The 24,899-nt window shown below is 42.7% G+C and overlaps 1 protein-coding gene across 1 annotated transcript in view; it reads right to left on the reverse strand.

Moving 5' to 3' along the window:
* Positions 1-514: 514 nt before the first annotated feature.
* KCNH1 (potassium voltage-gated channel subfamily H member 1) overlaps positions 515-24,899 on the reverse strand; it is a 348,715-nt gene continuing 324,330 nt past the window's right edge. Inside the window, exon 11 of the mRNA XM_066594506.1 lies at positions 515-1,360. Within this exon, the coding sequence (XP_066450603.1) occupies positions 515-1,360 (846 nt within the window). The remainder of the gene's footprint in view (positions 1,361-24,899) is intronic.

A 24,899-nucleotide genomic window follows, 5' to 3' on the forward strand; every position in this document is an offset into this window, starting at 1 on the left:
ATAAAGGCCGCAGCAATGAAAGATGTTTCATACAGTCCTACAGGTCGTCTTGTCCATCCTTTCAACTGGACAAGCGTGAAAATCAGTTACATAAGGCATGCTTTTTGGGAAGAGATATCATAAAACAACTTCCCAATATTCTGATATAAAGGTGCGTCAACACCTCTCTTCTTCGGGTATAAAGTTAATACTCAATGATCCTATTTCAAGGGTTGAGGATATGCAACCGCCATCATCTGTTTCTCTTTTTCTAGTGATATGTGTAAAATTCACGCAATAATAGTATTTGGCAGGTCCTTCTTTAACCACTTCAGAATGAATCAAGGAAAACCGGGTCATAACTTTTAGATGGTTGATAGAGCCCCCGCCTTGGAAATGTAGCCCATATTTGCCCATGCTCATCTTGAAGAAGGTCGGAGATCCTTATACTCTCAGTAGAGTGGAAATCCATATCAGAGGCAGTGCAATGGGGGACTGGGCACTTTTACAATGACTCTATTGTCTTCAAGTTGTTCTAGCTAGATCCAAATATATCTCTTTCTGATTCTGGAGACTGGGGCCGAGATATTTCAAAAATCTCTTGTGATTGGGAGCACCTTCTAGAAGCTAATATTCGTAGGATTTCGGCAAGCTGGTTTTCAATATTTGTGATTTTTGTATTCAAAGCCTTTATGTCTTCCTTTAACTCATGCTTCACTTCTAAAACTGTAGCTTGGAGTGTCTGTTCTGGAATGGGATAAAAAGTGTGTTTAACTTCTGCCTGGACAGGACTTCGATCCTGGGGGCTCTTAGTTTCCCCAACGCTGTCTAAACGTAAATCACTTTTTGTTATACCACTGTCACAGGAATCTGTCTTCTTTAATGTAGCCTCTCCTGACTGTTTAGTTCTGTCAGGTAAAATTTCCATAGACTCTGCTTTAGAAACTTTGTTCCAATCCTCCCCTTTACCACATGCATCTCTAAACCTTGCCCACCCTTTCCTTTTCACCAACTCCCCGGCCATTTTACCTCCAGTGGTTTCAGATACTGGAGCATGGAGCTTAGCTCGGTCTGATACACCAGAGGTTGACGCCGCTTGGAAAGATACTGGAGTAGCCGGGCTTTCGGTGACAGTGACAAGGCTGGCTTTTATTGTGTTGCGAGCAGAATGTTCCACCAGTATATTGCCTTTCTCAAGATCACGGTCACCGGGTTCTCTCACTCCACGTTCTGCTGCCAGACGAGCCTCCTTCTGCTGACGGAATCTTTGAAATAGTCGTCGGACTGGATGGTCAGGTGGAAGGATCAGAGGGGCTTCATTTTTACTTTTCATCCATTCTTCTTCCTCCCTTTTCACATCGCTAATTTTCCGGAACACTATCTGGAAAACATAGGTAATACTGGTTAATCTCAGTGCTCCGAACAATACATCACAGACATATAATTGAGAGTGCAGTTTTGGAAAGTTCTTCATCAAAGAGGACCTGGCCATGGAGGCATGGCTGAATAGCTCTGCAACCATGGCCCCATTGACTCCCAACTATGTGTTTCTTTTATTCATACTCATCACTGCTCCCCACACCCCTGTACTGGCTCTTGCTATATTCGGTTCCTAGTGCTGTGAATTGGGTGGTCGCCACTGTTGACTGCCGATGAGTGAGATTTGATTGACAGTGGGCAGTATAAATGAAAGAAACACATTGAGTCAGCGAGTCCACAATAACATACTTTTGTAGCGGGCCCCTCTGACATTATGTCATGTCCATTTTAAAGGGTACCCCAAATAATGTAGCCAATTGTGTTTTCCTTCATTTTAAAACTCCTGTCGGAAGAGAACAAAGCAACTGTAGAACACCTAAACACTGTCCTGCAAAGCCTAAGCAACCAAACTACCTACAGGACCCTCATCCATGCCTCTGAATGTCACTTTTAAACTTCAGGCAGGAAAGGAGTTTGGCAACATTCTTGGGGATACACTTACATTTTTTGGCTTTGGATGAAGGTGTGCTTTAATTATATTGGTGTAAAACCTCATACTTAAGACTGTTCATGTCATACAAACCTGTAATACTCTATGTGGAGACCTTTACTTCCTTATTAATTGTCTCTTAGCATCATTGCTACTAGGGTAAAATTTGGTGCTTGACAAAACCCATATTGCGGCACATAGAGTATTTATAGCTTTGCCTTATGCATGAGGCCTTCATTCATTGTCTCACCGGAAATCCATAGATTACTGCTGCTAACTGGTAATACAGCTTTATACACATTTTATTCTTCCCTCTGTAACGTACTGGAAAACAGATTTATTACACTTCATTTTATCACACTAAGCTATGAAGACCATCCTTTGAGAATTATATGCAAGATGTGAACTTATTGGAGACCACAGGGATCAGTGCCCTTGTTTCTCACCAGATTGTACTGAAGACTTTATTTCCCAAAAGGCTAAGTGAATGGTCATCCATGCCTAGGATTAATGAGATTCGCTAGTCGTTAGATTGCAGCATTCAGACTATGTTTCCCATTACGCCAGCCATTCCAGGCTGCGCCGCATTGTACTGTCGCTCCTTCAGAATCCCATGAAGAGCTTTTAAAGGAGCAATAAACCTAAAGTACAAAGTTTATACAAGTACAAAGCAACAGCATCCACACATACTGTAGATACATACATTTTTATGGAAGTTCTGAGACCGAGAGATGCAGTATGTGAAATAAAATAGTGACGAGGGAAGGTTTTTTGGGGGGGGATTCCCATCAGTAATGTCCTTGTGGAACACTACAGTCAGTAGTCCCTGGCTTCAAATAACACATAACAGACTACAATCAATGGATTTTTCCTTCTCTCACAGAATTGCTACTAAAAAAGTTCACAAGGATGTAGTCTATCATGTGGTCTATCGCAAGATCTCTCGAAAAGGATAGGGACCCCAGACATATTTATAACCCTCCGAGGAAGAATACCCCACAAATACCAGGAAAAGGTGTTCTTCGTCTTTGGATAACTATCTCTGGTATTTGCCTAGACTGGCACCTAAATATCCCCCATTAAAACAACACTCCAGTTTTCCTGCACTCGTTCTTTTCTGATGCCCATCTGAGCTGTCGGTTCCATTTTTGGCTATCCAAGATGGCCGAGGCCATCTTCAGACTAACTAATCTCCATAGAGCATTGGTAATGTTAGACTACCAATGAACTATACCTGCTCTTTGATTAGCCAACACTGCTCAGACAGTGTACATTAGCTGGAAAATCAATTGTGATGGCCATCTTGTAAAGCCTAATTCAGGGTCGAAACCAGTGAATCAGACAGACAGCAGATAAGAACAAGTGCAGATATACCCCCTGATCATGCTGGTCTCGGGAGAGAATTTTGTCCTGAAAATGGAGGGTCATTTCAAGCACCAATATTTAGGTTCACTTTTTACAAAATAGGCAACAGAAAGGAAGTGACACACAATTTTAGCCATGTTTTTCTATCCCTAGACAAGCCCATTTTCAATCCTCATTCTGGGATATTGAGTGAAGACAGCAAATTACTCCATTCTACTTCATTCTGTCCCATATTAGACAACTATTCATATTGCAGTATATGGCTTTGTATTTACTCTTTCTGGATGCATAGTTGTCCACCAATTTGGAACATAGGAGTGTTTTCCTAAAATAGTGTCTTCTTCCCCTCTCCACATTGTTCATGCGTGTTTGTGGTGGCTTCAGGTGAAATATATTGTGGCTGAATATATGTATTTTTTGTTAAGGCCAGCTTAGAACATGGCTCATGGTTGTAATTACAACAATAGGAATACACTCTAATTTTTGGATACTCTGGGAAGAAGTAGATGTAGAAAGATCATACAGGACTGTGGTGGATTGGTTGAGGTGCGATGTAGAGATCTTATGAAGAAAACAGGCAAAACTGAGGACTGTTGTATCTTGGGACTTTTTTTATTGTTAATGTTATTTTTGCAAGCTGTATTAGCTGTTTAATATTAATGAATGCTCTTCTGGTGAAACTTCCGTCTGTTTACAGTAAATAAAAATAGCATTAAACGAAGAAATGGTAATAACATTTTTACATGTCTTTTATCTGCCTACATTTGCCAAATTATCATACTCAACCAATTTGCATACAAATGAAGTATGCAGGTCAGACCTCTCGCCTGTATTCCTGTTATTAGTCTTATTTAGAGTATCTAACTCTGGGAGAGATAGTTGATGGCTGCCTCTCATGGGCTACAGACAGTAGTCAACCACCCGGTGGGAAATAGGTGAAAACATAATATTAATACAGAGTCAAAAATTCTTAGGTGTCTTCATGTTCAACCACTGATGGCAAGGGCATAGGTACATACCATAGTGGTAGACTACGGAACTGCTATGTTGGCCCTATTGGATGACGCAAACCTGATGGGTGAGTAATTGGTGAAAGAGTCATGGAAAGAGTGTGGAAGGGAAAACAAACACTAGCCCCTTCTATCCTGGGTCACAAAATCCAACACCATAATGGGTGGTTAATTTTATTACGGGGCAAACTCTCTTCTATGTAAGCTAGTGATTGACAGAACTGCCCATTTACAAGGGGCCTGCAATGGATGAGCCCAGCCCATATAGTTTACTGGTGAATCCGTGGTGCCCCTACCATAAGGCAAGCTGAGCCTCTTGCCTCAGGAAAGGGGAGCTGCGGCACAGCAACGGAATGACAATCTCAGCTGGAACTTTTGTTAAATGATGTGAAGCCCAGCTTACAAGCAACCGAGGGTGACTTGTTGCACCAAGCACTGCACGTCTTGGGTTGGTTGTTCAGTTGTAGGGAGTGCGGGAGCAGGAAATTGCACAAGCACCACAGAAACAAATCGGCTGCCATCTGACCGCAGTTTGACAGCACCTTAAAGGGGTTGTCCCGCGCCGAAACGGTTTTTTTTTTTTTTCAACAGCCCCCCCGTTCGGCGCGAGACAACCCCGATGCAGGGGTTAAACAAGAACACCGGACAGCGCTTACCTGAATCCCCGCGCTCCGGTGACTTCTTACTTACCTGCTGAAGATGGCCGCCGGGATCTTCTCCCTCGGTGGACCGCAGGGCTTCTGTACGGTCCATTGCCGATTCCAGCCTCCTGATTGGCTGGAATCGGCACGTGACGGGGCGGAGCTACACAGAGCCCCATTGAGAAAAGAAGAAGACCCGGACTGCGCAAGCGCATCTAATTTGGCGATTAGACGCTGAAAATTAGACGGCTCCATGGAAACGAGGACGCTAGCAACGGAACATGTAAGTGAAAAATTTCTGATAACTTCTGTATGGCTCATAATTAATGCACAATGTACATTACAAAGTGCATTAATATGGCCATACAGAAGTGTATAGACCCACTTTGTTTCGCGGGACAACCCCTTTAATGAAATAGCTGCACCAGTCCTCCCTTCATAAGGCCCAACCTCTGGAAGTCTGCTCAGCCCCAGCTGCTATGTCAGCACATCACGCAGTGCAGGTGGCAAGCTGGAGACCTGATTGTAGTGTGGGGCCCAGAACTCCAGGGCCCATGAAATGGCAGTCAATGACTGAAGTGGGTGACCTACGCGAACTTAGGTCAGTGAACCCATAGACCATGTATAGCAGAGCATGCACAGAGAGCCATCTGAAAAGAGTCACACTAGGGGTGCGCCAAGTTTGCAGGGACATAGTGCAGGAACAGGGGATCATGTAAGTGTAAGACATACCTGAGGAAATCCCAGTTTCCTCACCTTTGAGTACCATAATGTAGTTCATGTTACTCAAAGGTGCTGACAGAGGCCCTTTAAAGGTGACTGACTGCAAATTTAACCCTCAGATGTGTCTTTCTGAACGTTTTCATACTTTTTCCCACTTTTGCAATGGTCGGTTTTGCTGGAGGCCATGTTGGCGTTATTTGTGGAAAATTTATCAAATGTCACACACTGATGATACATTAGCTACACTTTTAAATATGCCTACAGATGCAGAGTCACTTTTTACACAACCAATCCATTGAGATTGCGACAAAATTTGCTACTTTAAAAAAAACTGTTTTAGACACTTTGGAAAAGTGAAGTGAAAAGTATGCAACATGAAAAATTTGCACATTTTTTAGCAAAACTCCACTTGTGCAAAGATTTTTGACTTTTTTGACTATATCAAACTACTGCACAGTTTTGATAAATTTCCCCCATTGTGGCTATTATGTCAGTCACTAATACAGGAGGTCATTGATGGTCAAGAAGGCATCACCAGTAGTTGGCAGCTGAATATTTTTAATATAGACTCCAAGGCGGGTCATGACATTACGGCTTGGTTGTCATGACCAGCTCAGGTTTCAGACTAGGAGAGAACTGCAGAAGATCTCCAGAACAATCTTATCCGTGCTTAGTTATGCAAAGTTTCAACAGTAACTGGGACCAAGATCAGCCTCACAATGTCTGCAGGGGCTACAACAGAGACTGTCACAACACTCCAACAGCACAGTCACACACAGTCATTACCACTAGCTGTACTACAACATTACTCCTAATAAACCTTAGCATTTACAAAATAAACATCAATTACCAGAGCATTTCCCCTAATAAGTGTCAGCACTTATATTAATTTTCTCAATTAGCATCAACACTTTGTCACCTCTCCAAACCCTAGGTAGAGTTTACCCATTTACTCAACTACATAAGGTTATAGGGGTTTTATCATAGCAAAGGTCTGCCACCCAGGAACCCTACTGATCAGCTATTCTCCTATTCTACTGTACTGCAGGAAGTAGACAGCTCCGTACATTGTGCAGTGGCCTGGAGTGGTACTACAGACTGAGTCCCATTGAAATAAATAAGACTCAGCCTACAGTACAACTCCAGGCCACTGCACAATATACGGAGCTGTCTGCTTTCTGCAACACAGCAGCTCCATACACTAGGAAAGTGACTTAATCGAACAACGGGGGTCCTGGGTAACAGACTCCACCAATCAGGCATTGATGACTTATTCTAAGGATGGGTTATCAATACATATAAGTGGTACAATCTCTAACTTTTTCATCCCCCTTACAGATGTAGTGTTGCAACAGCTGGAGAGCCACACTGACAAAAACCTCCCAGCATGTAATATTCTGTAAAAAGATATGTGTATACTGGCAACTAATCTCAAAGAAGAGCCGATATTCCTAAATATTTAAGCAGTAGTAGAAAGTATATCATTGGCAGAGCCTGTACCAGATTAATTCTCGGGTAAGGTTAGCTAATAATGTAATAACTACTGCTGATGGGGTTCTTCATTGTCAGAGCTGCAAAAACACAATCACAGCTGTAATAGGCTTTATTCCCCGGAGGAAGAAGGAATAACTGCAGGTACGCCGCCACGGCGCACTCCTGAATGACTGCGGTGATGTTGCTTTTGCTGATGATAGGTGATTGGCACCATCCTTATTGCTTCACATTAACAATTAATGGAAAGTCAGAAGAACAAGACAGGAAAGAAAAGTTGTGTTCCTTCTAAACAGAAGCAGCAGGTAGTTGTGATATAAGGAAATGATCAGATCTATTTCTATAGAGGCATGAGCTATGGGTGTATAAGGGTCTACAGGCATGATATGTGGACAGCATATTGAATACAGTGGAGTTAGAGGTCTGCTGGTTTCCACAAATAAAGGTTACTCATTCTGAAAAGCGATGCAATGTTATAATATATAGTACTTTCTAAATGTATTCATCATGGTTTTCAAGCTCTCTGGTTGCTGCCATTCAATAGTACAATTCCATGATGCTGATTCAAAGAGTTGTTCCACTTCTGGCTGTTTTGCTTCAGGAAACAGATAGCTCCATACATTGTGCAGTGGCCTGGGTTTAATAGGCCTCAGCCTGCAGTACCAACATGGGACACTGTGCAAAGTATGGAGCTGTCTGCTTCCTGCAGCAAAACACCCAGAAGTGGGGCAACCCCTAATGGCTTACAGATGGGACACATCGTAGCTGGATTGTGATAGCATGGTGCAGAAAGTTATCTTAAAACATTAAAAAGCTATTGTCCTTTTATCTTAACAAAACCAAAACCCATTGTAAAGTAATTAAAAGTGTAGATAAACCACCCTGATAACAAAGCACACCATGATATCATGTCCTGTTAAGAGTCAAGCCAATGAGTAAAGGTCCATTTACATGGAGCGATGATTGCTCAAAGATTGCTCAAACAACAGTTTGAGTGACAGCTTTGAGTGATCACTTTGCATAAAATATTAAGTAGCTACTCAGCTACCTAATAGCAATTAAGTATGCAAATGAAGCCTTTAGCTGAATGCAGTTAATAGCCGGAGGGCTCCTATCTGCTTTCAGCTCATTTGTTCTCCGACGGGTTAAATAGCTGAAACAATGGTATTAGCACTACCTGCAGAGAACTCAGCATGGGGTCCTGATAAGACCACAGGAGGATTTTTAGGCTGGCTTGAATTTAACGATCAACTAGCAGTGCACGAAAAGTGCATGATGCGCCACGCATTTAGATGCAACGATTGTCAAACTATCGCTTTTGAGCGATCATCGCTCCGTGTAAATGGGCCTTAACCCATCTGTATCCTCAATTGAATCGGACTGAGCTGCAGCACCAGGGACAGCTCCTTGTAGCGATAAGTAGATGTATGCAATGCAAGGGACAGTATGCTTGTAGGATCACGTCGCTCCTTCATTATATTGATGAGTGTGGGTCCTGGAGGTCGGGCCCCCACTAATAAATCATGTTAATTTACTCTGCAAGTTTTCATCACAGATTTTACCCTATAAATAGACACCAAAATTCTTAGCAAATTCGAATGTAAGAAATCCAGATATTGCTTCAGATTCATCTCAGATTTCCTGCAGCAGGCAATTGCATCCTTTGCGGATGTATCCTCATGGTGTTTTCTTGGACTTAAAGGGGTTATTTCGACATTGAAAAACCCAATCCAGAGGATTGACACTTTCACTTCTGGCCTTGTTCTGATAACTAGTCATAAGGGGTGCCGTTACTTTCACCTTCCCAGGATGTCATCACAGTGAGTTAGGTTTTAGCTCATTTCAATAACTAAGACAGCCCTCTTCACTGTCTCTGCATAAGCGTAAATTGAAGCTTTTGAGCCCAATGGAAAATCTGTAACAGAGTCCCCCAACTATAAAGCTTCATTCATAGTACTAGTCTTCTTATGTGGAAAAGATAGTCCTTATGCGTCCCCATAGGCTCACAGGCCATGGTGTGATTGCATGCTCTGCACTCATTATAGTTATTTGCCTGCTCATAGCCCACAGCACATCTCTGACTAGTGATGAGCAATTAGTCGATTAATTGGTTTGTGTCAGGATTGGGCCGATTTTACTAAAATCATAATGAATTGGAATGGTCAATTCCTACTCAATGCAGCCATACTGGGAATGGGAATACTGCCACACCTCTGGGGAACACTGTGCTCCTCACAAGAATTGGTAAAAATAGTGTACAGTGGTGTAAGGGTCAATCATAGCACAACGGTGTCACTGAAAACAAAGGAAGGCCCACATAGATCAAAAATTGTGCCAAGGAAGACAGCAGGTGTGCTGCTTGTTTTAGGAGTAATGTCATACATTTTCCAAGGACCAATTCTACCTGAAGAACAGAACACTCAAGCACGGGTCTCCTGTTCCTCCAAAGAAAAGCAGTAGAGTAACTAAGAATTATACCATGGGAGTCAGCAGGTGTGCTGCTTGTTTTAAAAGCAATGTTATAAATTTTGCAAAGGACAAAAAGTCTACCAGGTGAACAGAACAGCCGAGCACGGGCCTTCTCCAAGAAAAAGCTGTAGAGCTGCAGCTGCTTCTTGTGTTGGAGAAAGTTTTCATTTTGGGAGAAGCAGGAGGAGGAGAATGGGAGGATTAAGTGAATCCTTCATTGAGTCAGCGGTTGGACCCAATGAACCTGGAGGACCCTTCCAACTCTACCATTCTATGATTCTATGAGAGAACATGGTGGAAACAGAAGAAGGAGAACAGCAGCAGTGCTACCACCAGCAGCAGCACCTTGAGGGAAGAGTGTGCTCCTTGCACTCGTCCAGTTTAGACACCCAGACATCAAAGGGGCTAGCGCCATGTCTGATTTACATGAAAGCTAATATACTCTTGGACCATTATGGATAAGTGTTGCCTGTGACTATCAGTCCTACCCTGTGCTTATGCTACAGGCTGCTACCGGCTGAAAAGCTATGCTACAGTTCTGTTAGAGTTTTCCTGCCATCGGTGGTGGTGATGCTGTGGTAGCTTCCTTCTCATCTGCCATGAGCCTCAGAGCTGCGATCCATTCTGAATGTATTCCCGTGGCTATGAGAAAATGCTCTGCTCAAGCTGCTTAACAGTCTGTCCTGATACTTCTGCATTTTGAGGTCCCTCTGCAGTGCTGGAATGAGATTTGTCATTTTGGCCTTGTAGCAAGGTCAAGGAGGGTGGCCACCCACTAATGATGTTGGATGTGGACTATACGATAGTCCTTCTGCATGCATGGCAGCATAAAAGCATCCATATGCTTCAAAGTGCCTAAAGGTGATGGCCCACATTCCTCTGTGTCTTGCCTAAGGATGTCCTCTTGCAGGTCTTGCCATTCATGTAGAATAGCTGTTGTTAGTGATAGATAAAAGGAACATTGTATAGCCCTCTCACCTGCCACTGGACCTATATTATCCCCTTCCTATTCTTCCGCTTCTTCTTCCTTTTGCTCTTTTCCCCCATGGTCAGAAATATGTATTGGAGAAGACACCCCCTTTCTTGTCCAAAGTCACCTTCCTTGCAGTGTTGAGTATTCGCAGTCTGCAGGGTAGTTGGGAGATTAGAATCTCTTCCTCCTCCTGTGACAGCATGTCATTGTCCCTGAGGCCCTGTAGCATCTGTTCCAGCAGGCAAACTACAGGGATGTTCATACTGATCTGTGTATCATCACGATTGACCATTTTGGTAGCCTCCTCAAAGCAGGCTAAAATGGGACAAACGTCTTTGATATGCAGCCACTCCACAGAGGTCAGTTGACCGACCTCCATACTACTCCTTAGTACTCAGTGATTTTTCTCTGCTGCTGGCTTAGCCTCTGCAACATATGCAATGTGAAATTTCGTCGTATAAGCACGCTACAGATGATGGGGTTGGGTGGTAGCCGGAACTAACGCTGTATCTCCGACAGACAAGAGGTGGCTGGGTGTGAACACCATAAGTGTGAGAACAGGTTCCTGGCCTTTCCAGCGGTGGATGTAAACCTGGGTAATTGTTTAGGAAGCACTGCAATATTCCCCACACCAAAGCGTAGTTCATCTGTCTGCTTTGCTGCTATCCATGGTGACAGCAGCAGAAATATACCCTCTTCCAATGTAAAGACCATGTTTCTTATAGATATATAAATGTGATGCAGCTTCTTTCTCTGGCCCCTCCAGTCCAACCCTGTTTAACTTCTTTAAATGTTTAGTTTCGGAGAACGAAAACCTGTCATGGTCATGTGATGGTCATACATGTGTCTGGTGTGTTACAAGACATGGCTCTAATAGCTGAAGTGTAATAGTGTAATGAGCTGTGTACATGCGTCACCATTATATGACCCCACGTGTAGGTATATATAGCACTCCAAACAAAGGAAATACATATATATATGAATATAAGAATTGGAATGGACTCAGCTGGTGTGGAGCACTAATGAGTTGACAGGCACCCACACCGCTGGTCCAAGGGTGCTTTAAATATAATCCAAGGTATAGTCCACCAACAGATCCCTGATGGGTGTCTTGATCCACAGGAAGAGCATCATCAGGTAGTAGAATAGCCTCGGTCATATGAATGAGTATGAACAATTCATTGGAGGAGTTATTGCTGTTGAAAGCCATTTAAGCAAACAAAAACAGCGAGTGTGAAAGCATGTGAGTGTGCTGTGATCGAAAAATGTGTCTTGTGTATCTGACTTAAGATCAAGTGACTTTAGATTCAGTGACATTAGAAGGCAATCACTTCTGTCTATGTAGTTTATCATTTTTGCTTTTACCTTGATGTTTATCTTTACTATGGCCCTTTAGAATGTGCTCCATGACTGACAATACAATGATTGACTGCACATATGTACATCTTGTGTGGTCCTTGAACAGCCGGTCGAGGGTGCATATTGCTGAATGAGATGTGAGTGTGTTGCACATTTGAAAGCCCAAATCCGTGATCTGAATGAGAAGCTCGCAACACTAAGTTCTATTGACAACATGGAAAGGAGTTTGCTGCTTACTGAGCAGGCACTCGCTGGGGCAAACGTGGGGGTGCATGGTAGCATAGGATTGCAGGATGATCAGGCAACTAACTGGGTGGCAGAAGATAAGAGTACAGAGAAGCATGTCAGGGAGGCTAGTCCTGAATTGGCACACCCCAACAAACTTGCAAAGATGGCAGATGAGGGGAATGCCATCACAGGGTTAGCACTGCTACAGCATGACATGGCGTCTGACTGCCAGGAGGAGATGACTGTTCCAGTAAGAAGGGGAATAGGAGCACAGGGCAGGCTAGAAAGGTCCTGGTATTGGAGGTCTCAATTAATTAGGGGTCAGACAGGACAACCTACCACTGAGACAGAGATTGTTGAACTGTGTGTTTTCTTTCTGGTGTTCCAGTTCAACACATTGCAGATCAGGTTGACAGATTACTGGGAGGGGCTGGTGAGGATCTAGCGGTCATGGTGCACATTGGCACCAATGACAAAGTTAGAAGTAGGAGGAAGGTATTTAAAAACGATTTCAGGGACCTAAGATGTAAGCTTAGGGCAAGAACATCCATAGTAGCATTGTCTGAAATACTACCTGTACCACAAGCCACATGAGAAAGGCAGTGGGAGATTAGGAAGGTAAGCAAGTGGCTCCCTACACTCGGTGTAGGAAGGAGGTTTTTGGGTTCCTCAAGAACTGGACTGACTTTGCTATTGGCTACAGGCTCTACTATAGGGATGGGCTGCATCTCAATGGGGAGGGTGCAGCTGTGCTGGGGAAGAAGATGGCTAGCTGGAGAAGAAGATGGCTAGAAGATTGGAGGAGTGTTTAGACTAGGAACTTGGGGGAGGGCAACCAGAGAGATAGGAGGGAAAGACAGTGTAGACAGTGACGTAGGACTAAGTAAAGGGAATGTGGGTGGAGTGGTGGGAGGGGTTAGTACAGTTAGAACTGGCAAAATAGTTAGTAGGGATACACATCATAAAAAATAACCAAAACCTTCTAAACTGTATGGTGACTAAAGCTAGAAGTCTGACAAATAAAGTAGATGAGCTAGAAATAATGTCTGAGGAAAACTATGACATAGTGAGAATAACGGAGGCCTGGTTGGATAAAAGCTGCGACTGCGTGGTTCAACTTACAGGGTTACAGTCTGTTCAGAAGGGATTGGAAAAAAACAGAAACCCCGCAAAACACTAATAAAATCCACATAGGTGTTTGATATAGGCCACCAAACATACCAGAAATCACTGAAAATCTATTACTGAGTCGAATAGATGAAGCAGCAAAACACAATAAGGTAATTATTATGGGGGACTTTAACTATCCAGATATAAACTGGGAAACCAAAAACTGCAAATCTCATAAAGGTAACAAGTTTCTGTTGATTACTAAAGAGAATTACCTTTTTCAACTCATGTGGGACCCAACTAAAGAGATGGCCATTTTGGACTTAATATTTACCAAAAGACCTGACAGAATAATACGGGTGCAGGTCAGGGGGCACCTGGGAAATAGGGAACATAATGTAATACGTTTACACTTGTCCTTCAATAGGGTGTTTTATTGGGGGGCTCGATGATAGAAAGCAGAGGGTGGTTATTAATGGTACATAATCTGATTCAGTCAAAATTACTAGTGGGATACCACAGGGGTCGGTTTTGGGCCCTTATTCTTTTAAATATAGTTATTAATGACCTGGTAGAAGGATTGTACAGTAAAATATCATATTTGCAGATGATACAAAACTATGTAAAGAAATTAACACGAGAGGAAACAAGGCAGTTGCAAATGGATTTGCATAAATTAGGGGCAGAAAAGTAGTAAATGAGGTTTAACACTGATAAATGTAAGGTTCTACACATGGGCAGAGGAGATACATATCACCATTATATACTAAATGGGAAAGCACTGGGGAACACTGACATGAAAAAGGACTTGAGGATTTTAATTAACTGTAAACTTAACTGGAGCAACCAGTGTCAGGCAGCTGCTGCCAAGGCAAATAGAATCATGTGGTGCATCAAAAGAGGGTTTGTTACTGTAAGAGCAGTGAGACTATGGAACTCTTTGCTTGAAGACAGAGTAAAGGTGAATTCTATAAAAGAGTTTAAGACAAGCCTGGACGTCTTTCTTGAGTGATACAACATTACATATTATAGTCACTAATTACTTCAGAAGGGTTGTTGATCCGGGGATTATTCCGATTGCCAGATTTGGAATTGACAAATATTTTTTTCCGTAAATTGAGGAAAATTGGCTTCTACCTCACTGGGGTTTTAGCCTTCCTCTAGAGCAACATTGCAGGATAATAGGATAAACTGCGTGGACATGTGTCTTTTTTCAGCCTGACACACTGTCAGACTATGTAGAAATAAACTGGGAAGGTTTTCATTTAGTGACAGCAAGCAATTATCTTGCAGGATTGATGCAGAAAGTATATTCGAAAAATGTATACCTTGTATAACTATTTTTCATTGTAGTATCTTCTGGCTATACTGTTTTACCACCACTATGTATGTCAAGTAAAACCTGCACTAGTGAGCGGTAATTATATTTACTGTTCTGCACTTCTATTGAACTCATCTAAGACTTGGAACAAAGGTTTCATGCAGTAGGCAGCTGACAGGACGGCTTTGAAGAATTCTCCCCCAAATATAGAGACAAGACTACAAAGATGTGCAGGGCTGTAACTAACCACTATAGGGGACAGATCAAAGTGCTCTAGTGGCATGATGGGTAAATCACTTGAAATGCACATGCATTAAATATAGGACCATTAGGGAGTCACCAGCATGTAAGATATACAGAATTCAGGTTCAGCCATACAGAAGTTGCAAATTCTGTGTAAGCGGTATAACCTACATGTTGTTTGACATTTGCCGCACAACATCCATCCTAGGTTATGTTCACATTGTGATTTTGGGCTGTGTTTAATGGATATGCAGGAAAAAACACCAAAGTATACATTAAACAGAGGCTGTAACAGATACCTAATAGTGACATTCATCACCCACAGACTATAATGGCATCTGTTTAATGGCTATGTCATGAAAATCTATTGGAAGGCTTGTGATGTATATGTTACAGGCAACGTGTGAAATGAGTTGTATAGAATGCATAGGCAATCTATAGAATACCAAAAATGTGACGTCAAAGTATGAGATAATGATTATTTCACACATTTCGTAGGCATTCTATGTAATGTTAAAAGGCGAATGGACTGTAAGTGGACTGGTGGACTGGACCCTCTATTCCCATGCTCTCAATTTTTTCCCTACACCAAAAGATATGGTTCTGCCCTTTATACTATCAAACCTCATCATCTTCTTGCAATGTCCCACAATCCAACCCCCATCATCTTCTTCCAATGTCCCACAATCCAACCCCCATCATCTTCTTCCAATGTCCCACAATCCAACCCCCATCATCTTCTTCCAATGTCCCACAATCCAACCCCCATCATCTTCTTCCAATGTCCCACAATCCAACCCCCATCATCTTCTTCCAATGTCCAACAATCCAACCCCCATCATCTTCTTCCAATGTCCCACAATCCATCCCCCATCATCTTCTTCCAATGTCCCACAATCCAACCCCCATCATCTTCTTCCAATATCCCACAATCCAACCGCCATCATCTTCTTCCAATGTCCCACAATCCAACCCCCATCATCTTCTTCCAATGTCCCACAATCCAACCCTCATCTTCTTCCAATGTCCCACAATCCAACCGCAATCATCTTCTTCCAGTGTCCCACTATTCAACCCCTATCATCTTCTTCTAATTTCCCACAAACCAACCCTCATCATGTTCTTCCAATGTCCCACAATCCAACCTTCATCATCTTCTTCCAATGTACCACAATCCAACCCCCAACATCTTCTTCAAATGTCCCACAATCCAACCCCCATCATCTTCTTCCAATATCCCACAATCCAACCCCCATCATCTTCTTCCAATATCCCACAATCCAACCCCCATCATCTTCCAATGTCCCACAATCCAACCCCCATCAGCTTCCTCCAATGTCCCACAATCCAACTCTCATCCCCCTCCAAGGTGCACTACTACAGTCCCACAGTCAGTCACCATCAACAGAGCTGCATGGGCCCCTGCTGTCTCGCTCCTCCGCTGCACTGGCAGACAGTCCAGATTCCAGAGACTATAACACTGGCGGGCTGCAAGCATGCTCTCAGAACACGTGTCCTCTTTGGCTCCCCTCAAACAATACCTTATGCACTCCTATGCTGAATCTGCCAATACACAGACTTGCGCTTTGAAAAGCTGCCCACTTGTCCAATAACTTGGAAAAGCCCTTTAATTCTAGTTCTCCTTTAACAATGGTTACCTATGCTGTACATATAAGCAGCCGAGGGATTTCTATTGTTTTCCCAACTACGGTATTTTACAGAGAACTGCAGTATTTGCATTCAGGAAGCGCTCAAGGACAACAGGACTATCAGCAATTACTGGCCATACGGAGTCTGCCGCTCAGAAATATTCCTGATGCATGCTGAAATTGTTTTCTACACTGTCAATAAAAGTGTGTCCCATTAGCAATGATTTCCAAACTTCAGCTATAAGTGTTTATTAATGTGATGGTCAGTAGAGTGAGAAAATGGAACATCTTAACCGACTCGGCAGCATAATGCAACGATTCCACCGCTACACAGCTATCAAAGACGTGTCATGGCGGCATCTGTATTAGCGTCAAGAAAATGGGAACCCCTACTGTCAAGGCCATTACATGTTGCTCTGGGTAATTGTCTCTTGAAATATTCCTCTCCTTCGGAAAACAATTTGGCAAAGTGTTAAGAATGGCCACGATTATCTATTCCCTGCAGGAATGTGCCAACAATGAATTGCGCTCATCTTTTACTCTTCCCCATAGATGACTATGAATGTCACATCCTTATAGCTTAGATTTATTACGATTTTATTCTGTTTTTCTGTTTTAGGGTATATCCACACACAGCAGATTTATAGCGGAAATTTCAGCCACTGTGTCCTTCATCTGAATAGGGGTTGCAGGAATCCTGTTGCTTGTCACCATAATAACCCTATTGACACGAGAGCGGAGTTGATTTTCAGTCGCAGAAATTTCTGTGATACATCTGGTGCATGTAAATATACACTGAGGATGGCAAAAATGGAATTGTTTGAAGTGACCAGCGATGTGAAATGACCATAGGACTTACGAACGTATGGCCAGATGACCTCTATAAGGGTGCAGGGTTAATCAGGGGTGTATCTGGGGGAGGAGCCTTGCCAGAGAATATGTCCTGGGTGGTAGTAGCCAAGGAGGGTGTCAGCAACATTCTGCTTTCGTCAGGGTATTTCGATTCAGGTCTTAATAGCAAACTGTATCTCTGTTCAGGCTGAGAAAAGCCGAGCTACTATTCTGGGGTCAGCACTTACTTTTCTTTGCTGAATATTAAAGGGGTATTCTCAGAATTAAAAGTTATCTCCCCTTCTACAGGGACCCCCACCGATTCTGAGAACAAGGGCTTAGTAAGGAATGGAGTGGCGGTCGCTCATGCTCGCTACTGTTTTATTCATTTCAATGGGAGGACAAAAAATAGCCGGGTATAATTACTTTGCTACCACTAGTGCCCCCCTTGAAATGAATGGCGCTGTGGCACACATATGTGGCCGCCGCTGCATTCATTACTGAACGCTCCAAACCTGTTACTGTAATCGGTGTTAATCCCAGTGGTTGGACCCCCACTGATCAGCAATCTATCCTATCCCCTATCCAATGGATAGGGGATAACTTGTGATTCTGATAACTGGGACTGTGTCTGGCTTATGGAACCCTTGACCAAAAGTTGTTGAGTGAATCTGTGGCTGGCCATACGATTGGTAAAATATGTTCTATAAGGATAGATCAAGTCCACCAGAATGAAAACTGCCCTTTGTTATAGGTTTCCCCTCTGGCTAATAAAGGAGGGGGACACACAACATGGAAACGTTTCTAAGATGTGCATGTGTCTTAATAGGGTTTGTTGTGGTCAGTAAACTTCTTTAATGCTGCCATCAGAATTAAAAATCCATGTTATTCATTGCAGACATTATTCAGCGATCTGGGAAATATAACAGAATACCAATAAGGAGAACCCAAACTGTGTACTTTTTATCTCATGATCACAGTGAAATTTTTAGTATATTTTTTATACATTTTCTTTACAACCGTACAAATCATTTCAATTCCTGTGGTATTAGGATCCATACTTCATGTACCTTTGATGGTTTCTCGTATTAATAATTAGTGGGAAAATATTTGCTTAGCCTTTCAGTCACTGAGTTGTAATTTACCGGTTAAATTCATAAAAATTTCTGAACATTACATTATACAGAATTGAAATTCATTACTCGAGAAAACCTGCTGTTTTACGAAAAAAGTGATATAACTAGGAAAATGTTCTTTCAATACCGTGCAGGACTTCCTTTGCCATAAGAACTGCACTGCAAAGTTGGGGGAAATTGACCCCATTACTCATATTTTACCCAAAGTGGACATCAGTTATTAAAAGTGTCTCTCACACTGGAGGACCTCATATGTCTGTGCATTACATGAATGGCCAATTGATTCCATTGTGTATTGTGTAATGCTCTATTTCACCTGTGATGGCGCTGCTGGGAAATTGAACACTTGATGCTGAGTTCCTCAAGAGACTGCAGCTGATTGCTGGTAATCCCAGTAGCAAAAGACCCTGTTGTCAACATATAATTGGGGGAACATCTAAGCCTACAGGCTTTTTCTTGCACCACACTTTGACCCCTTTGTGTGACCTTTGGTGGATGATTTTGGGGTCATTAGATTTGTTACATCCTCACAACCGCCGTAAAATCATAAAATTGTAGTTTGATACATTGAGTGACCTGTCAGGTGAAGTCCAAGTTCCTATGTTAAGTCTAGCGGCCCTGTTGTGCTTCAGCCAATAGCGCCGCTAGGGAGAGTCAATGCTAGTCGATGTTCATGTGAAGTGCTTACCAGTTTGACTGTTGCCATGTCCCCACAACATGGAAGACCAATGTTTGAAGCCGAATCCTCGGCTTGACAGTTCTTAAAACATTTATAACTATTTTTCCAAACATTTTATGCTCGCGTAGTGAACATCGGATGAATCTAGTTATATAAAAAAGGGATTCTCCATAGTGAACAAGGCATTTGAAGTAAGCGAGAAGGTGGAAAGAGATAATCCAAATCTCCTCAGAATGGACCTAATCAAATAAGGGGGCAACTAGAAGTTTGGAAATGCTTTGGGTCCCATGGAAAGAGATGAGGACAAGAAAATGTACAAAGGGGGAAGGGTTGGCAGAGGAAGAGGAGAAGTGAATGGAAGTGGTATAGCTCGAAATTCTGAGTGATTGGAAGATATTTGAGACTTTTTGCTTTAAAGGGGTAAGGGGGCTTTTTTCATGTTTCACCTATACACTGGATGGGTGAAAGTTGACAGGTCAATGGGGTCCGACTGCTGGGACCCCCCATTGATCTCTTTTGCCTCATGGTGACAGCAATATCGCTGCTCTGTTAGGACTGAATGGAGAGCTGGCTGTGCCTGCACAGTGCTGCTCCATGCATTTCATTGGAGCTGATGGAAATAGCTGAGTGCTATCAACTGGACTGTGTTGCTATCAACAAAGCATTAACACCCCTTAAAGAGTAGACTGTATAATCTGTGCTTCTGTTTAAAAAGGACTGATGGCAGTGTAGACATATAGATATTGTTTTCTGTTCTGCCGTTGTGAAGCATTGTGCGTAACGTGTTACGGTATTCTATTAGTGCATAAAGTACCATTAATCCCAGGATACCCAAGACGCATCCATAGTGGTAATAGAGTATAGAACAAGTCAGTATGAGGGTTCATTAATATCTGTAACCTTATTACATCCATCATTTAGCTAGTGATGTGCAATCCTTCCAGACAGAGCTCCGGGCATCTGTTTTAAGATTTAGAGCTAGGCATGGATTTTATGGAGTCGTGTTCCTTCTGGCTGCCATTAGTCATCAGCAAATGATTGACTCTATGTTGCTTGTGTCCTGTCTCCTTTCGCCTTGATTTATTTTAATTCAAAGGAGTTAAAGCACTATCCAACTTGGCATGGCAGATACTTCTTGTCATTGATCTACTACCATTATTTTAGGATCCATGCATTTGAAACAGCTTGAAAAAGCAGAGACTTGGATGGAACTTTTGCTTCCTGGCAAACAAGGACCTACAGGGTTGTAACATTCTGCTTGATGAAAGGAGTGTTGAAGAATAATGGATAGCTCATCCCCAGTTAGTAATAAGCAGTGCATGTTCTTGACCAGAGAGATCAGACATAATGGATGAAGTAGCTTGTTACGATGGGAAATGCACTAGGTCTATTTAGGCCTCACCAGACTATTTGGTCATCTAGGGTGGCAATGAAGAGAAGGGGCGTAACATCAACTTAACAATGAGCGTTTCCTTTCAGTGAGCTGGCAGACAAATAAATGATTGTCCATTGAACAGATATCATATTGACTCAGGAGGAAGGGGCCTATTCTGAAAATCTAACTTGAGCATCAAAAAACATTTGTTCTGTCGCTGCCTGGGCTCCTTTGTTCAAGATTGTAATGGGATATGCTAATTGTATAATGATCTAATATGCAGCTATTATTTAGTTTTCATTCCATACATAGCACCAACCAGAGGCGTAAATTGAAGCTTCTGGGCCCCAATGCAAAACTTGTAACAGGGCCCTCAACTATGATGCTTTATTCATAGTACTGAGCTCCCTATATGGAGAAGAGAGACCTTATGGGCCCCCTAAGGCTCCTGAGCTCGGGTGCAACCGCACCCCCTGCATCCCCTATAGTTACGCCCCTGGCACCAACATATCCCACAGTGCAGTAAATACAAATGGGGAGATATTCAAAATAAAAGGCGCCAAAATTCTGTGCCAATGATAAGAAGTAAACGGCATGCTTCAAAAATAGACTCTATTTACATCTGCAATATAGTATTAGTCTGTAATGAAACACACAACTCTTGACCAATCCATCACATGGTGGATACTAGCGGCTCCTGATAGTTTCATGTAACTTTTAATGGGGTCTACTAAATTCTCCCGATGTGTCTATTGTTTTAATAGGAAAAACAGGACAACATGCGAATTATGTGGTAAAGGCTATGGAGACTCCAACACAGATGGGAACAGTCTCTTAGGCCTCGTGTCCACGTCTGTACCAGTAAAAGGCTGAGGGCCCCCCCCCCCAGCGTTTTACCAGTGTTTGTGAATACCTGCTCTGCCAGCAGAGACTGTGTAAGCTGCAAGTGTACTGCGCATGTTTGAATATCATGGTCTGTTTCATAGCGGGTTGCTTATGAAATCGACACCCATACACAATGTATTATGTATGAACAGAGGTTGCATACACTGCTGTGGCAAGTGGAGTTACTTGGCTGCAGATCGCCGACCTCTTGGTCCGTAAATGGGCACCACACGTGTATAAAAGGTTTCAGGATCACAAATTTCTTTTATAACTGGCACCTGCCAGCATTTAGTCACAGCAAACTTGTACAGCATACAGTAGCACAAAGTCCATAACTTAGGGTTCACAACCCAAAGGGTCCCAATCACCCACCCCACCCGGGGCATCTGAATGGGGTCCTCCTCTATCAGATGGGTGACTGGCCCAAACTGGTCTGTACTGGACCTCCAACTTGCAGCACTTTGACTCTGCTGTGCTGGTACTCTCCCCTTTTGAGTGTGGCAGGAGCTGAAACTTTTATCTCACTTCCTGCCACACCCAAAAGGTGTTTGACTCTTTCAGCAGTACCTGAATGCCTGTCTCTATAGCCCTCTTCAAGCCATCCTGTGTACTGTACTCCTGCACTGCCTATACAAATGTACAGGGCTTACGCTGCATGTTGCCCCAAGAAATGGAGTATGCTGCAATCTATTTCTCATTCATATCTACACACACATATGCATAGGTGGATCAATGGAAGTCCATTGACTTTCAGTAACTCCATTCACTGTGTATCATGCAGCCATACGCAGTGAAAAAAACGCCCGTGGACAAGAGTCCTTATTTGTTTTTGACACTAACCTCAAGAGGTTTGAAAAGCATCTAGTGAAAAAGGACACGACCATAAGGAATCATAAAATGCAGCAAATTTATAAAATGTTCACTATTATGTGGTTCAGATTATTAGTTGACATGAACAGCAGCCAGAACAAAAAGAAGTGTCTAGCAGGCCTAATCAGTTGAATGAAATATGTTATGTCACATGTGCCATGTTTAAAAATCGGAGAAATTTACATCATTTCCACCAAACAAAACTTTACAAAGTTTGTTCAAAAATGTCCCCAATGTATTAACTCACATCAGTACTCACAGAGTCATAGCTAGGCTTTCCTTCAACCAATGCAAAGATTTAGCTAGCTGCTCTAGCCCTTACCTAAATATCCTGGCATGATAGCATCCTCTGGCACCCAGCATCTACCCTTCCAGCTCCCCTCCAGCTACATTCCTGTTCTTTGTCCCTGATGGGGCTCAAGTCTTATTTCTATAAACAGCTGATCAGAAAGAGTCCACTGTTCGGGAGCTAAGGATAGATCATCAGCAGTTCTATCCTGGAAAACACTTTTAAGCCCAGAAATGCTCTTTTGTAGGCTGTAGAGTTCATGTGGCAATGCAGACACTTTACAGCTGCAACCATGCAAAAAAGCATAGTGGAGAGTACCGGGGCAGGGGTGCTGGTGTGGTGGGGGATCAAATGGGTGAGTATACGTTATTTTGTTATTTTTTTAACTTTCTCGGCATAAAAACTTTTTAGAGCTCAGACCACCCCTTTAGGGCGAGCACCCACTGGCGTTTGCGTTTTCCGCGGTTTTTCTGCGCATTTTTCGCGGCGTTTTCGCGGCTTTTCCATTAATTTCCATGGAGAAAAATAAGGACACATATGCAACTGAAGTTCCTATGTTAAAAACGCAAATGCAACGCAAAAAAAACGCCAGTGGACAGGAACACATGTTATCTCTATGCCTGTGCAGGAAAAACGCAAAACGCAAAACGCAGGTAAAAAAACGCCAGTGGGTGCTCGCCCTTAAAGTGACCTTCCAGTCACAGACAAACCACGATGGCTATACTGCTTCTCTGACTACCTGATGCACTCTGTATACAACTAGTGTATTGGTAGTCTAACATACTATACTCTGTTCTGATTGGCCCGCACTGTTTGTGAACAGTGTGCAACAGGTAGGCAAAGGTAGGTTTTGTGTGATACCAGAGGGTCACTTTAAAGGGATTTTCCCATGTCTTAAAACGGCCTCACAACCACTCTGTCCTTCCTGGTTGCTGCTGACCTGGTCATGTGACAACTGCAGCCAATCACTGGCTATAGATGTTCACTAGTGATTGGCTGCAGCTGTCACATGTCTTGGTCAGCAGCAAATAGAAAGGAAAGAGTGGTTGTGAAGCAATTTAAATTCTTGTGAAACCCTTTTAAGAGTTTAATCACACATGCAATTTTTGTGACCTTTTTGGAACGATACACAGGTTGATACAAAATAGAGGAGCAGCATCAGTACTATCTTTATACTGTACTTTTCGGATACATTCCTGGCTTTGGTTCAAGAAGGCAGCATCACAAACTGCCACAAAAACTGCAATGTGTGATTCCAGCCTAAGGGCGAGCACCCACTGGCGTTTGCGTTCTCCGCGGGAAAAAAACGCAGCGTTTTCGCCGCGTTTCCCGCGTTTTTTCCGCGCGGTTTTCGCGGCGTTTTTCGCGGCGTTTTCGCGGCGTTTTCGCGGCTTTTCCATTAATTTCCATGGAGAAAAATAAGGACACATATGCAACTGACAGTTCCTATGTTAAAAACGCAAACGCAACGCAAAAAAAACGCCAGTGGACAGGAACACATGTTATCTCTATGCCTGTGCAGGAAAAACGCAAAACGCAAAACGCAAAACGCAGGTAAAAAAACGCCAGTGGGTGCTCGCCCTAAGGGTGGATTGTTGTGTGATAGCAGTTTACAGTACAGATATGATCAGTGCCATCCGGAAAAACCTGCAAATCATCCGAAATTGTTCAAGGCTTTTATGTCTGCATGATGAGATCCCACCTCTTCTCATTTTTTGCTTGTCTGTCTTTTACATTTTCCAACCTATTAACTTCTCTCTTCGACTCTGTGAATCTGTCTAAGTGAATTGTTTAACTCCTACGGTGCTCTCCCATCAGTCACACTGTCATCAATATAAAATACCGCCAGACACTTCTTTAGGGGTTTTCTATTCCATTAAAAACATATTAGCAGATGCAGCGACCATGACATGAATGGAAAGCCTTATTGACATGAATGTCGGTATTTGTGTTGCTAGGCACTCTGAGAAACAAAAGACTTTCTCTGATACACGGATGGATCACTGCAACAGTGTATATCTCAACAAAGTTTTCATCTCCTTGGAAATTCACTTTGATGGTGGCACAAAGTTCTTGTTGTAAACAATCCATCTCTCATAATACTACATACAGACACTGAAGCAGCAGGGGGTACAGTGAGATGTAAGGCCATCTAAGAGTTGGTAGGAAGCCAGCAGAATATGTAATGTGGACCTGACTGTGAATAGTGTATAAAATATAACATATAACACATTTATAAATGATCTAGATGAAGGAATTGAGGGGAAACTCATCAAATTTTCTAACAACACAAAGCTATAGGGA

Source organism: Eleutherodactylus coqui, chromosome 3 (genome assembly GCF_035609145.1).
Source record: "Eleutherodactylus coqui strain aEleCoq1 chromosome 3, aEleCoq1.hap1, whole genome shotgun sequence".
Lineage (NCBI taxonomy): Eukaryota > Metazoa > Chordata > Amphibia > Anura > Eleutherodactylidae > Eleutherodactylus > Eleutherodactylus coqui.